This window comes from Trichomycterus rosablanca, chromosome 5 (genome assembly GCF_030014385.1).
Source record: "Trichomycterus rosablanca isolate fTriRos1 chromosome 5, fTriRos1.hap1, whole genome shotgun sequence".
Taxonomy (NCBI): domain Eukaryota; kingdom Metazoa; phylum Chordata; class Actinopteri; order Siluriformes; family Trichomycteridae; genus Trichomycterus; species Trichomycterus rosablanca.
In genome coordinates, this window is record NC_085992.1 from 868,968 (window position 1) to 885,454 (window position 16,487).

At 48.3% G+C, this 16,487-nt stretch overlaps 1 protein-coding gene across 2 annotated transcripts in view; it reads left to right on the forward strand.

Annotated features, from left to right (window-relative positions):
• Positions 1–16,487, forward strand: part of spag5 (sperm associated antigen 5) — an 83,037-nt gene that overhangs the window by 3,752 nt on the left and 62,798 nt on the right. Inside the window, exon 4 of one of the 2 annotated variants that reach the window (XM_062995469.1) lies at positions 89–2,760. In XM_062995469.1, the coding sequence (XP_062851539.1) occupies positions 89–2,760 (2,672 nt within the window). The remainder of the gene's footprint in view (positions 1–88; positions 2,761–16,487) is intronic. The other variant, XM_062995470.1, reaches the window with a different exon arrangement.

The window sequence follows — 16,487 nt, forward strand, 5'->3', positions numbered from 1 at the left end:
ACAGGAACATAAAGGGCGTGTCCACATACTTTTGGCCAGATATTGTAGCTCTACCTCCATCATTCTAACTGCACGTCGTCTCTTCCAGCAGAAGGAAAACCTTCCAGCTTCATCCATCACCACGAGCGATCATAAATCCTTCACATGTATCGGAGGGGAGCTGGATATATCCAACACATCCGTAACCTCAGATCACTCTCTTCTCATCAAGGAACTCGTCTCTTCCAAGGTTCCTCAAGCTCTCAATTTCACAACCGAACTCGAAGAAGAACCAGATCATCCATACTGCAGTCGCACCTCAGTCCAGCCTCAGCCTGCAGACCTCACCTTCGGGTCCTTCACGTGTCCAGGAGGAGAAGTTCAGATCTCAGAATCGATCGTTGCAGAAGGTCCAGAACCGGAGATGAAAGATCTAGAACTGGAGAACCCATCAAACAGTCTCGGAGAAGATCCTGAGGAACACGCTGAGCTTCCAAGTCGTCACTTTGATCATCTGTACTGCCGTGAATCGTCTGACCCAACGAAGATCAGCGATGACGCTGGAGACGTCACCTTCAAGTCCTTCACCTGTCCAGGAGGAGAAGTTCAGATCTCAGACCTTTCCCTCGGACCTGATGAGTCCATCATCGCTGAAGGTCCACGACAAAGTATCGAAGATCAGACGTCTGATCATCCGTACTCCTGCCAACCAGCCGAGGAACCCAAAAAGGCGTTAAACATCACCTTCAAGTCCTTCACTTGTCCAGGAGGAGAAGTTCAGATCACTGATGAGTTGCATGAACAAGAAGAATCTGTTATTGCTGAAGGTCCAGGGCTGGAGAACTCACCAACCAGTCTTGGAGAAGATCTTGAGGAACACACGGAACTCCCAAGTCGTCATTTTGATCATCTGTACTGCCATGACCCAACGAAGATCGATGTTAGCTCGGTCAGTGGTGCACCTACGTCCACCAGCGCTGGAGACGTCACCTTCAAGTCCTTCACCTGCCCAGGAGGAGAAGTTCAGATCACTGATGGAACACTCGTCCAAGACCAGTCAGGATCAATTATTGATCAGGGACCAGAACCTGAAATTAAAGATCCAGATCTGGACAATCTCTCCAGAACTCTTGATGATGAGATTCCTGAGGAACACGCAGAGCTTCTCGATGCTCATCATGATCATCCTTACTTCCATCCCGAGACGTTGTCTGCTTCTGAAGGTCATGAGTGTCCTGGTGAAGGTCCTGGCACCTCCACTAGTGGTCTTCCAAATGCAGGGGAGCTACAAGATGACGTAGAATGTAGTGGGAGCTCCAATAGTTCTTCCAACCTGATGGATCCATGTGCCGTCTCATCAATGGAGCAGCAAGATTTTCCAAATCTGCCGGCTCCAAGATCTTCCACCGAGATCGTCTCATGTAGTGATAATGTCAGCACTGGAGGTGACCTTCCAAACCTGGTGAACCCAGAAGCTTCTGTTACCATGGAGGGTCAAGAGAACGTTCAAAATTCTGCAGGTCTCAACACCACCACACCAACTAAAGGTCAACAGATCATCCTGAGTAGCGCTCTGGTCCAAAAACTTGAAGGTTCTGCTACAGTGGAACAAAACGACTCCACTGTTTATGGTCACGTCACAGATCTTTCGAGATCCACAGTAACAGAGAGCCGGGAAGATCTCTCACCTGGTGGTTGTGTCCAAAATCTGGAGAATCCGAAGGCCTCCTCAGGAACGGAGTGTCCAGAAGACTTTGCTCTTAATGCTGAACCTAATGCATGCCTTATAATTCTGGCAGGTTCACCAGCCTGTGCAGAATTGGAGGTTCCAAAGGGTGTGATGTTCTGCTCTCCTGGAGATGAAGCTGACATTGAGACCTACAGGACGTCTGAGAACGTCTGTGGAGGAACTGGTGGTGGAATCGATCAGCGTCTTTATTCTAACGTTGAGAAAAAGGATGAGTCTGAGCGTTCAGAGGAAAGTTCTGCTCATTTAAGCTCTTCGTCTGGTTCTTCTGGTGATTTGGGACCACCAGAAGGTCCAGAGATGAATACTCAAGTTTATGCTGGTGCTCTGAAGAATACAGAAAGTTCCTCAGATGGCACAGAGCTCCACATTGGGACTGCGGAGTCACAAATTGCTAAAACTGATGAAAATGCAGCTCCTGGAGGCGACGTCAACCCTCAGAAGATACCAGATCAAGAAGAAGCACTTTTAAGTGGTGCTCAATCATCTTGTTACCATGATAAGGCTGAAGCAACTTCTCAAAACCTCCAGTCCGGGTTGGAAGCCGAGAACATGCAGAACGTTTCTGAGGTCCACAGCGCCGCTGAGCTCATGCGCTCTGAAGCTGTGGATCTCCAAACCCAGATGAAGATCTGGAGCGAGATCATCCTCTCGGAACCCTCGACCCCTCAGTGCTCGGCGTCCGGACACGTCTGGCTCCCGGAGAGCCCCATCCCTCCACCGCAGCTCAACTCCACCGAGCTGGGCGTGGCTTTAACCCCTAAACCAGAACGGAGGGTCACCATGGACTTCTCCAACGTTGGGAAAGGTCCTCTCCAGGACCAGCTCAGGAAAATGGCTGAGCTTCTCATCGCCGCGTCGGGGAAGATAGCGGCTCCGCCCGCGGTGGTGCCGGCGCTGCAGCATAACGCCTGTGTGGGGACGTCGCCGGCGGCACAGCGGGAACGGAGCACCAACACGTCTGTCGTCATGGAGGAGAAGGTGGAGGTCCAGGTCTCAGATGCCTGCACCTCGACCGATTCTCTGCTCTGGAGGTGAGTGATGATCAGATCCACATCTAATAGATCCCTCACCCTCACAGGCACCATCAGATCCACATCTAATAGATCCCTCACCCTCACACGCACCATCAGATCCACATCTAAAAGATCCCTCACCCTCACACGCACCATCAGATCCACATCTAAAAGATCCCTCACATGCACCATCAGATCCACATCTAATAGATCCCTCACATGCACCATCAGATCCACATCTAATAGATCCCTCACCCTCACACGCACCATCAGATCCACATCTAAAAGATCCCTCACCCTCACACGCACCATCAGATCCACATCTAATAGATCCCTCACATGCACCATCAGATCCACATCTAATAGATCCCTCACCCTCACACGCACCATCCGATCCACATCTAATAGATCCCTCACTCTCACACACCATCAGATCCACATCTAATAGATCCCTCACCCTCACACGCGCCATCAGATCCACATCTAACAGATCCCTCACATGCACCATCAGATCCACATCTAATAGATCCCTCACATGCACCATCAGATCCACATCTAATAGATCCCTCACCCTCACACGCACCATCAGATCCACATCTAATAGATCCCTCACTCTCACACACCATCAGATCCACATCTAATAGATCCCTCACCCTCACACGCGCCATCAGATCCACATCTAACAGATCCCTCACCCTCACACACCATCAGATCCACATCTAATAGATCCCTCACCCTCACACGCACCATCAGATCCACATCTAATAGATCCCTCACCCTCACACGCACCATCAGATCCACATCTAATAGATCCCTCACCCTTACACGCACCATCAGATCCACATCTAATAGATCCCTCACCCTCACACGCACCATCAGATCCACATCTAATAGATCCCTCACCCTCACACGCACCATCAGATCCACATCTAATAGATCCCTCACCCTCACACGCACCATCAGATCCACATCTAATAGATCCCTCACCCTCACACGCACCATCAGATCCACATCTAATAGATCCCTCACCCTCACACGCACCCTCAGATCCACATCTAATAGATCTCTCACCCTCACACGCACCCTCAGATCCACATCTAATAGATCCCTCACCCTCACACGCACCCTCAGATCCACATCTAATAGATCCCTCACCCTCACACGCACCCTCAGATCCACATCTAGTAGATCCCTCACCCTCACACGCACACCATCAGATCCACATCTAATAGATCCCTCACCCTCACACACCATCAGATCCACATCTAATAGATCCCTCACACGCACCATCAGATCCACATCTAATAGATCCCTCACCCTCACACACCATCAGATCCACATCTAATAGATCCCTCACCCTCACACGTACCATCAGATCTACATCTAATAGATCCCTCACACGCACCATCAGATCCACATCTAATAGATCCCTCACACGCACCATCAGATCCACATCTAATAGATCCCTCACCCTCACACACCATCAGATCCACATCTAATAGATCCCTCACCCTCACACGCACCCTCAGATCCACATCTAATAGATCTCTCACCCTCACACGCACCCTCAGATCCACATCTAATAGATCCCTCACCCTCACACGCACCCTCAGATCCACATCTAGTAGATCCCTCACCCTCACACGCACACCATCAGATCCACATCTAATAGATCCCTCACCCTCACACACCATCAGATCCACATCTAATAGATCCCTCACACGCACCATCAGATCCACATCTAATAGATCCCTTACCCTCACACACACCATCAGATCCACATCTAATAGATCCCTCACCCTCACACGCACCATCAGATCCACATCTAATAGATCCCTCATCCTCACACGCACCATCAGATCCACATCTAATAGATCCCTCACCCTCACACACCATCAGATCCACATCTAATACATCCCTCACATGCACCATCAGATCCACATCTAATAGATCCCTCACCCTCACACACCATCAGATCTACATCTAATAGATCCCTTACCCTCACACACCATCAGATCCACATCTAATAGATCCCTCACCCTCACACACCATCAGATCCACATCTAATAGATCCCTCACCCTCACACACCATCAGATCCACATCTAATAGATCCCTCACATGCACCATCAGATCCACATCTAATAGATCCCTCACCCTCACACACCATCAGATCCACATCTAATAGATCCCTCACCCTCACACGCACCCTCAGATCCACATCTAATAGATCTCTCACCCTCACACGCACCCTCAGATCCACATCTAATAGATCCCTCACCCTCACACGCACCCTCAGATCCACATCTAGTAGATCCCTCACCCTCACACGCACACCATCAGATCCACATCTAATAGATCCCTCACCCTCACACACCATCAGATCCACATCTAATAGATCCCTCACACGCACCATCAGATCCACATCTAATAGATCCCTCACCCTCACACACACCATCAGATCCACATCTAATAGATCCCTCACCCTCACACGCACCATCAGATCCACATCTAATAGATCCCTCATCCTCACACGCACCATCAGATCCACATCTAATAGATCCCTCACCCTCACACACCATCAGATCCACATCTAATACATCCCTCACATGCACCATCAGATCCACATCTAATAGATCCCTCACCCTCACACACCATCAGATCCACATCTAATAGATCCCTCACCCTCACACGTACCATCAGATCTACATCTAATAGATCCCTTACCCTCACACACCATCAGATCCACATCTAATAGATCCCTCACCCTCACACACCATCAGATCCACATCTAATAGATCCCTCACATGCACCATCAGATCCACATCTAATAGATCCCTCACCCTCACACACCATCAGATCCACATCTAATAGATCCCTCACCCTCACACGTACCATCAGATCTACATCTAATAGATCCCTTACCCTCACACACACCATCAGATCCACATCTAATAGATCCCTCACCCTCACACGCACCATCAGATCCACATCTAATAGATCCCTCATCCTCACACGCACCATCAGATCCACATCTAATAGATCCCTCACCCTCACACGCACCATCAGATCCACATCTAATAGATCCCTCACCCTCACACGCACCATCAGATCCACATCTAATAGATCCCTCACACTCACCCTCACACGCACCATCAGATCCACATCTAATAGATCCCTCACCCTCACACGCACCATCAGATCCACATATAATAGATCCCTCACACGCACCATCAGATCCACATCTAATAGATCCTTCACCCTCACACACACCATCAGATCCACATCGAATAGATCCTTCACCCTCACACACACCATCAGATCCACATCTAATAGATCCCTCACACACGCACCGTCAGATCCACATCTAATAGATCCCTCACCCTCACACGCACCATCAGATCCACATCTAATAGATCTCTCACCCTCACACGTACCATCAGATCTACATCTAATAGATCCCTCACCCTCACACACACCATCAGATCCACATCTAATAGATCCCTCACACACGCACCGTCAGATCCACATCTAATAGATCCCTCACCCTCACACGCACCATCAGATCCACATCTAATAGATCTCTCACCCTCACACGTACCATCAGATCTACATCTAATAGATCCCTCACCCTCACACACACCATCAGATCCACATCTAATAGATCCCTCACACACGCCATCAGATCCACATCTAATAGATCCCTCACCCTCACACACACCATCAGATCCACATCTAATAGATCCCTCACACACGCACTGTCAGATCCACATCTAATAGATCTCTCACCCTCACACACCATCAGATCCACATCTAATAGATCCCTCACACACGTACCATCAGATCCACATCTAATAGATCCCTCACCCTCACACACACCATCAGATCCACATCTAATAGATCCCTCACCCTCACACACACCATCAGATCCACATCTAATAGATCCCTCACCCTCACACGCACCATCAGATCCACATCTAATAGATCCCTCACCCTCACATTCACCGTCAGATCCACATCTAATAGATCCCTCATCCTCACCCACCATCAGATCCACATCTAATAGATCCCTCACCCTCACACACACCATCAGATCCACATCTAATAGATCCCTCACCCTCACACACACCATCAGATCCACATCTAATAGATCCCTCACACACGCCATCAGATCCACATCTAATAGATCCCTCACCCTCACACACACCATCAGATCCACATCTAATAGATCCCTCACACACGCACTGTCAGATCCACATCTAATAGATCTCTCACCCTCACACACCATCAGATCCACATCTAATAGATCCCTCACACACGTACCATCAGATCCACATCTAATAGATCCCTCACCCTCACACACCATCAGATCCACATCTAATAGATCCCTCACCCTCACACACACCATCAGATCCACATCTAATAGATCCCTCACCCTCACACACCATCAGATCCACATCTAATAGATCCCTCACCCTCACACACACCATCAGATCCACATCTAATAGATCCCTCACCCTCACACACACCATCAGATCCACATCTAATAGATCCCTCACACACGTACCATCAGATCCACATCTAATAGATCCCTCACCCTCACACACCATCAGATCCACATCTAATAGATCCCTCACCCTCACACACACCATCAGATCCACATCTAATAGATCCCTCACCCTCACACACACCATCAGATCCACATCTAATAGATCCCTCACCCTCACACACACCATCAGATCCACATCTAATAGATCCCTCACCCTCACACACACCATCAGATCCACATCTAATAGATCCCTCACCCTCACACACACCGTCAGATCCACATCTAATAGATCCCTCACCCTCACACACACCGTCAGATCCACATCTAATAGATCCCTCACCCTCACACACACACCATCAGATCCACATCTAATAGATCCCTCACCCTCACACACACCATCAGATCCACATCGAATAGATCCTTCACCCTCACACACACCATCAGATCCACATCTAATAGATCCCTCACACACGCACCGTCAGATCCACATCTAATAGATCCCTCACCCTCACACGCACCATCAGATCCACATCTAATAGATCTCTCACCCTCACACGTACCATCAGATCTACATCTAATAGATCCCTCACCTTCACACACACCATCAGATCCACATCTAATAGATCCCTCACACACGCCATCAGATCCACATCTAATAGATCCCTCACCCTCACACACACCATCAGATCCACATCTAATAGATCCCTCACACACGCACTGTCAGATCCACATCTAATAGATCTCTCACCCTCACACACCATCAGATCCACATCTAATAGATCCCTCACACACGTACCATCAGATCCACATCTAATAGATCCCTCACCCTCACACACACCATCAGATCCACATCTAATAGATCCCTCACCCTCACACACACACCATCAGATCCACATCTAATAGATCCCTCACCCTCACACACACCATCAGATCCACATCTAATAGATCCCTCACCCTCACACGCACCATCAGATCCACATCTAATAGATCCCTCACCCTCACATTCACCGTCAGATCCACATCTAATAGATCCCTCACCCTCACCCACCATCAGATCCACATCTAATAGATCCCTCACCCTCACACACACCATCAGATCCACATCTAATAGATCCCTCACCCTCACACACACCATCAGATCCACATCTAATAGATCCCTCACACACGCCATCAGATCCACATCTAATAGATCCCTCACCCTCACACACACCATCAGATCCACATCTAATAGATCCCTCACACACGCACTGTCAGATCCACATCTAATAGATCTCTCACCCTCACACACCATCAGATCCACATCTAATAGATCCCTCACACACGTACCATCAGATCCACATCTAATAGATCCCTCACCCTCACACACCATCAGATCCACATCTAATAGATCCCTCACCCTCACACACACCATCAGATCCACATCTAATAGATCCCTCACACACGCCATCAGATCCACATCTAATAGATCCCTCACCCTCACACACACCATCAGATCCACATCTAATAGATCCCTCACACACGCACTGTCAGATCCACATCTAATAGATCTCTCACCCTCACACACCATCAGATCCACATCTAATAGATCCCTCACACACGTACCATCAGATCCACATCTAATAGATCCCTCACCCTCACACACCATCAGATCCACATCTAATAGATCCCTCACCCTCACACGCACCATCAGATCCACATCTAATAGATCTCTCACCCTCACACGTACCATCAGATCTACATCTAATAGATCCCTCACCCTCACACACACCATCAGATCCACATCTAATAGATCCCTCACACACGCCATCAGATCCACATCTAATAGATCCCTCACCCTCACACACACCATCAGATCCACATCTAATAGATCCCTCACACACGCACTGTCAGATCCACATCTAATAGATCTCTCACCCTCACACACCATCAGATCCACATCTAATAGATCCCTCACACACGTACCATCAGATCCACATCTAATAGATCCCTCACCCTCACACACACCATCAGATCCACATCTAATAGATCCCTCACCCTCACACACACCATCAGATCCACATCTAATAGATCCCTCACCCTCACACGCACCATCAGATCCACATCTAATAGATCCCTCACCCTCACATTCACCGTCAGATCCACATCTAATAGATCCCTCACCCTCACCCACCATCAGATCCACATCTAATAGATCCCTCACACGCACCATCAGATCCACATCTAATAGATCCCTCATCCTCACACGCACCATCAGATCCACATCTAATAGATCCCTCACACTCACACATACCATCAGATCCACATCTAATAGATCCCTCACCCTCACACGCACCCTCAGATCCACATCTAATAGATCCCTCACCCTCACACGCACCCTCAGATCCACATCTAGTAGATCCCTCACACGCACACCATCAGATCCACATCTAATAGATCCCTCACCCTCACACACCATCAGATCCACATCTAATAGATCCCTCACACGCACCATCAGATCCACATCTAATAGATCCCTCACCCTCACACACCATCAGATCCACATCTAATAGATCCCTCACCCTCACACGTACCATCAGATCTACATCTAATAGATCCCTCACACGCACCATCAGATCCACATCTAATAGATCCCTCACACGCACCATCAGATCCACATCTAATAGATCCCTCACCCTCACACACCATCAGATCCACATCTAATAGATCCCTCACCCTCACACGCACCCTCAGATCCACATCTAATAGATCTCTCACCCTCACACGCACCCTCAGATCCACATCTAATAGATCCCTCACCCTCACACGCACCCTCAGATCCACATCTAGTAGATCCCTCACCCTCACACGCACACCATCAGATCCACATCTAATAGATCCCTCACCCTCACACACCATCAGATCCACATCTAATAGATCCCTCACACGCACCATCAGATCCACATCTAATAGATCCCTTACCCTCACACACACCATCAGATCCACATCTAATAGATCCCTCACCCTCACACGCACCATCAGATCCACATCTAATAGATCCCTCATCCTCACACGCACCATCAGATCCACATCTAATAGATCCCTCACCCTCACACACCATCAGATCCACATCTAATACATCCCTCACATGCACCATCAGATCCACATCTAATAGATCCCTCACCCTCACACACCATCAGATCTACATCTAATAGATCCCTTACCCTCACACACCATCAGATCCACATCTAATAGATCCCTCACCCTCACACACCATCAGATCCACATCTAATAGATCCCTCACCCTCACACACCATCAGATCCACATCTAATAGATCCCTCACATGCACCATCAGATCCACATCTAATAGATCCCTCACCCTCACACACCATCAGATCCACATCTAATAGATCCCTCACCCTCACACGCACCCTCAGATCCACATCTAATAGATCTCTCACCCTCACACGCACCCTCAGATCCACATCTAATAGATCCCTCACACGCACCCTCAGATCCACATCTAGTAGATCCCTCACCCTCACACGCACACCATCAGATCCACATCTAATAGATCCCTCACCCTCACACACCATCAGATCCACATCTAATAGATCCCTCACACGCACCATCAGATCCACATCTAATAGATCCCTCACCCTCACACACACCATCAGATCCACATCTAATAGATCCCTCACCCTCACACGCACCATCAGATCCACATCTAATAGATCCCTCATCCTCACACGCACCATCAGATCCACATCTAATAGATCCCTCACCCTCACACACCATCAGATCCACATCTAATACATCCCTCACATGCACCATCAGATCCACATCTAATAGATCCCTCACCCTCACACACCATCAGATCCACATCTAATAGATCCCTCACCCTCACACGTACCATCAGATCTACATCTAATAGATCCCTTACCCTCACACACCATCAGATCCACATCTAATAGATCCCTCACCCTCACACACCATCAGATCCACATCTAATAGATCCCTCACATGCACCATCAGATCCACATCTAATAGATCCCTCACCCTCACACACCATCAGATCCACATCTAATAGATCCCTCACCCTCACACACCATCAGATCCACATCTAATAGATCCCTCACATGCACCATCAGATCCACATCTAATAGATCCCTCACCCTCACACACCATCAGATCCACATCTAATACATCCCTCACATGCACCATCAGATCCACATCTAATAGATCCCTCACCCTCACACACACCGTCAGATCCACATCTAATAGATCCCTCACCCTCACCCACCATCAGATCCACATCTAATAGATTCCTCACCCTCACACACACCATCAGATCCACATCTAATAGATCCCTCACCCTCACACACACCATCAGATCCACATCTAATAGATCCCTCACACACGCCATCAGATCCACATCTAATAGATCCCTCACCCTCACACACACCATCAGATCCACATCTAATAGATCCCTCACACACGCACTGTCAGATCCACATCTAATAGATCTCTCACCCTCACACACCATCAGATCCACATCTAATAGATCCCTCACACACGTACCATCAGATCCACATCTAATAGATCCCTCACCCTCACACACCATCAGATCCACATCTAATAGATCCCTCACCCTCACACACACCATCAGATCCACATCTAATAGATCCCTCACACACGCCATCAGATCCACATCTAATAGATCCCTCACCCTCACACACACCATCAGATCCACATCTAATAGATCCCTCACACACGCACTGTCAGATCCACATCTAATAGATCTCTCACCCTCACACACCATCAGATCCACATCTAATAGATCCCTCACACACGTACCATCAGATCCACATCTAATAGATCCCTCACCCTCACACACCATCAGATCCACATCTAATAGATCCCTCACCCTCACACGCACCATCAGATCCACATCTAATAGATCTCTCACCCTCACACGTACCATCAGATCTACATCTAATAGATCCCTCACCCTCACACACACCATCAGATCCACATCTAATAGATCCCTCACACACGCCATCAGATCCACATCTAATAGATCCCTCACCCTCACACACACCATCAGATCCACATCTAATAGATCCCTCACACACGCACTGTCAGATCCACATCTAATAGATCTCTCACCCTCACACACCATCAGATCCACATCTAATAGATCCCTCACACACGTACCATCAGATCCACATCTAATAGATCCCTCACCCTCACACACACCATCAGATCCACATCTAATAGATCCCTCACCCTCACACACACCATCAGATCCACATCTAATAGATCCCTCACCCTCACACGCACCATCAGATCCACATCTAATAGATCCCTCACCCTCACATTCACCGTCAGATCCACATCTAATAGATCCCTCACCCTCACCCACCATCAGATCCACATCTAATAGATCCCTCACACGCACCATCAGATCCACATCTAATAGATCCCTCATCCTCACACGCACCATCAGATCCACATCTAATAGATCCCTCACACTCACACATACCATCAGATCCACATCTAATAGATCCCTCACCCTCACACGCACCCTCAGATCCACATCTAATAGATCCCTCACCCTCACACGCACCCTCAGATCCACATCTAGTAGATCCCTCACACGCACACCATCAGATCCACATCTAATAGATCCCTCACCCTCACACACCATCAGATCCACATCTAATAGATCCCTCACACGCACCATCAGATCCACATCTAATAGATCCCTCACCCTCACACACCATCAGATCCACATCTAATAGATCCCTCACCCTCACACGTACCATCAGATCTACATCTAATAGATCCCTCACACGCACCATCAGATCCACATCTAATAGATCCCTCACACGCACCATCAGATCCACATCTAATAGATCCCTCACCCTCACACACCATCAGATCCACATCTAATAGATCCCTCACCCTCACACGCACCCTCAGATCCACATCTAATAGATCTCTCACCCTCACACGCACCCTCAGATCCACATCTAATAGATCCCTCACCCTCACACGCACCCTCAGATCCACATCTAGTAGATCCCTCACCCTCACACGCACACCATCAGATCCACATCTAATAGATCCCTCACCCTCACACACCATCAGATCCACATCTAATAGATCCCTCACACGCACCATCAGATCCACATCTAATAGATCCCTTACCCTCACACACACCATCAGATCCACATCTAATAGATCCCTCACCCTCACACGCACCATCAGATCCACATCTAATAGATCCCTCACCCTCACACACACCATCAGATCCACATCTAATAGATCCCTCACCCTCACACACACCATCAGATCCACATCTAATAGATCCCTCACCCTCACACACACCGTCAGATCCACATCTAATAGATCCCTCACCCTCACACACCATCAGATCCACATCTAATAGATCCCTCACCCTCACACACCATCAGATCCACATCTAATAGATCCCTCACATGCACCATCAGATCCACATCTAATAGATCCCTCACCCTCACACACCATCAGATCCACATCTAATAGATCCCTCACCCTCACACGCACCCTCAGATCCACATCTAATAGATCTCTCACCCTCACACGCACCCTCAGATCCACATCTAATAGATCCCTCACACGCACCCTCAGATCCACATCTAGTAGATCCCTCACCCTCACACGCACACCATCAGATCCACATCTAATAGATCCCTCACCCTCACACACCATCAGATCCACATCTAATAGATCCCTCACACGCACCATCAGATCCACATCTAATAGATCCCTCACCCTCACACACACCATCAGATCCACATCTAATAGATCCCTCACCCTCACACGCACCATCAGATCCACATCTAATAGATCCCTCATCCTCACACGCACCATCAGATCCACATCTAATAGATCCCTCACCCTCACACACCATCAGATCCACATCTAATACATCCCTCACATGCACCATCAGATCCACATCTAATAGATCCCTCACCCTCACACACCATCAGATCCACATCTAATAGATCCCTCACCCTCACACGTACCATCAGATCTACATCTAATAGATCCCTTACCCTCACACACCATCAGATCCACATCTAATAGATCCCTCACCCTCACACACCATCAGATCCACATCTAATAGATCCCTCACATGCACCATCAGATCCACATCTAATAGATCCCTCACCCTCACACACCATCAGATCCACATCTAATAGATCCCTCACCCTCACACGTACCATCAGATCTACATCTAATAGATCCCTTACCCTCACACACACCATCAGATCCACATCTAATAGATCCCTCACCCTCACACGCACCATCAGATCCACATCTAATAGATCCCTCATCCTCACACGCACCATCAGATCCACATCTAATAGATCCCTCACACTCACACATACCGTCAGATCCACATCTAATAGATCCCTCACCCTCACACGCACCATCAGATCCACATCTAATAGATCCCTCACCCTCACACGCACCATCAGATCCACATCTAATAGATCCCTCACCCTCACACGCACCATCAGATCCACATATAATAGATCCCTCACCCTCACAAGTACCATCAGATCCACATCTAATAGATCCCTCACCCTCACACGCACCATCAGATCCACATCTAATTGATCCCTCACACTCACCCTCACACGCACCATCAGATCCACATCTAATAGATCCCTCACCCTCACACGCACCATCAGATCCACATATAATAGATCCCTCACACGCACCATCAGATCCACATATAATAGATCCCTCACACGCACCATCAGATCCACATCTAATAGATCCTTCACCCTCACACACACCATCAGATCCACATCTAATAGATCCCTCACCCTCACACACACCATCAGATCCACATCTAATAGATCCCTCACACACGCACTGTCAGATCCACATCTAATAGATCTCTCACCCTCACACACCATCAGATCCACATCTAATAGATCCCTCACACACGTACCATCAGATCCACATCTAATAGATCCCTCACCCTCACACACCATCAGATCCACATCTAATAGATCCCTCACCCTCACACACACCATCAGATCCACATCTAATAGATCCCTCACCCTCACACACCATCAGATCCACATCTAATAGATCCCTCACCCTCACACACACCATCAGATCCACATCTAATAGATCCCTCACCCTCACACACACCATCAGATCCACATCTAATAGATCCCTCACACACGTACCATCAGATCCACATCTAATAGATCCCTCACCCTCACACACCATCAGATCCACATCTAATAGATCCCTCACCCTCACACACACCATCAGATCCACATCTAATAGATCCCTCACCCTCACACACACCATCAGATCCACATCTAATAGATCCCTCACCCTCACACACACCATCAGATCCACATCTAATAGATCCCTCACCCTCACACACACCATCAGATCCACATCTAATAGATCCCTCACCCTCACACACACCGTCAGATCCACATCTAATAGATCCCTCACCCTCACACACACCGTCAGATCCACATCTAATAGATCCCTCACCCTCACACACACACCATCAGATCCACATCTAATAGATCCCTCACCCTCACACACACCATCAGATCCACATCGAATAGATCCTTCACCCTCACACACACCATCAGATCCACATCTAATAGATCCCTCACACACGCACCGTCAGATCCACATCTAATAGATCCCTCACCCTCACACGCACCATCAGATCCACATCTAATAGATCTCTCACCCTCACACGTACCATCAGATCTACATCTAATAGATCCCTCACCCTCACACACACCATCAGATCCACATCTAATAGATCCCTCACACACGCCATCAGATCCACATCTAATAGATCCCTCACCCTCACACACACCATCAGATCCACATCTAATAGATCCCTCACACACGCACTGTCAGATCCACATCTAATAGATCTCTCACCCTCACACACCATCAGATCCACATCTAATAGATCCCTCACCCTCACACACACACCATCAGATCCACATCTAATAGATCCCTCACCCTCACACACACCATCAGATCCACATCTAATAGATCCCTCACCCTCACACGCACCATCAGATCCACATCTAATAGATCCCTCACCCTCACATTCACCGTCAGATCCACATCTAATAGATCCCTCACCCTCACCCACCATCAGATCCACATCT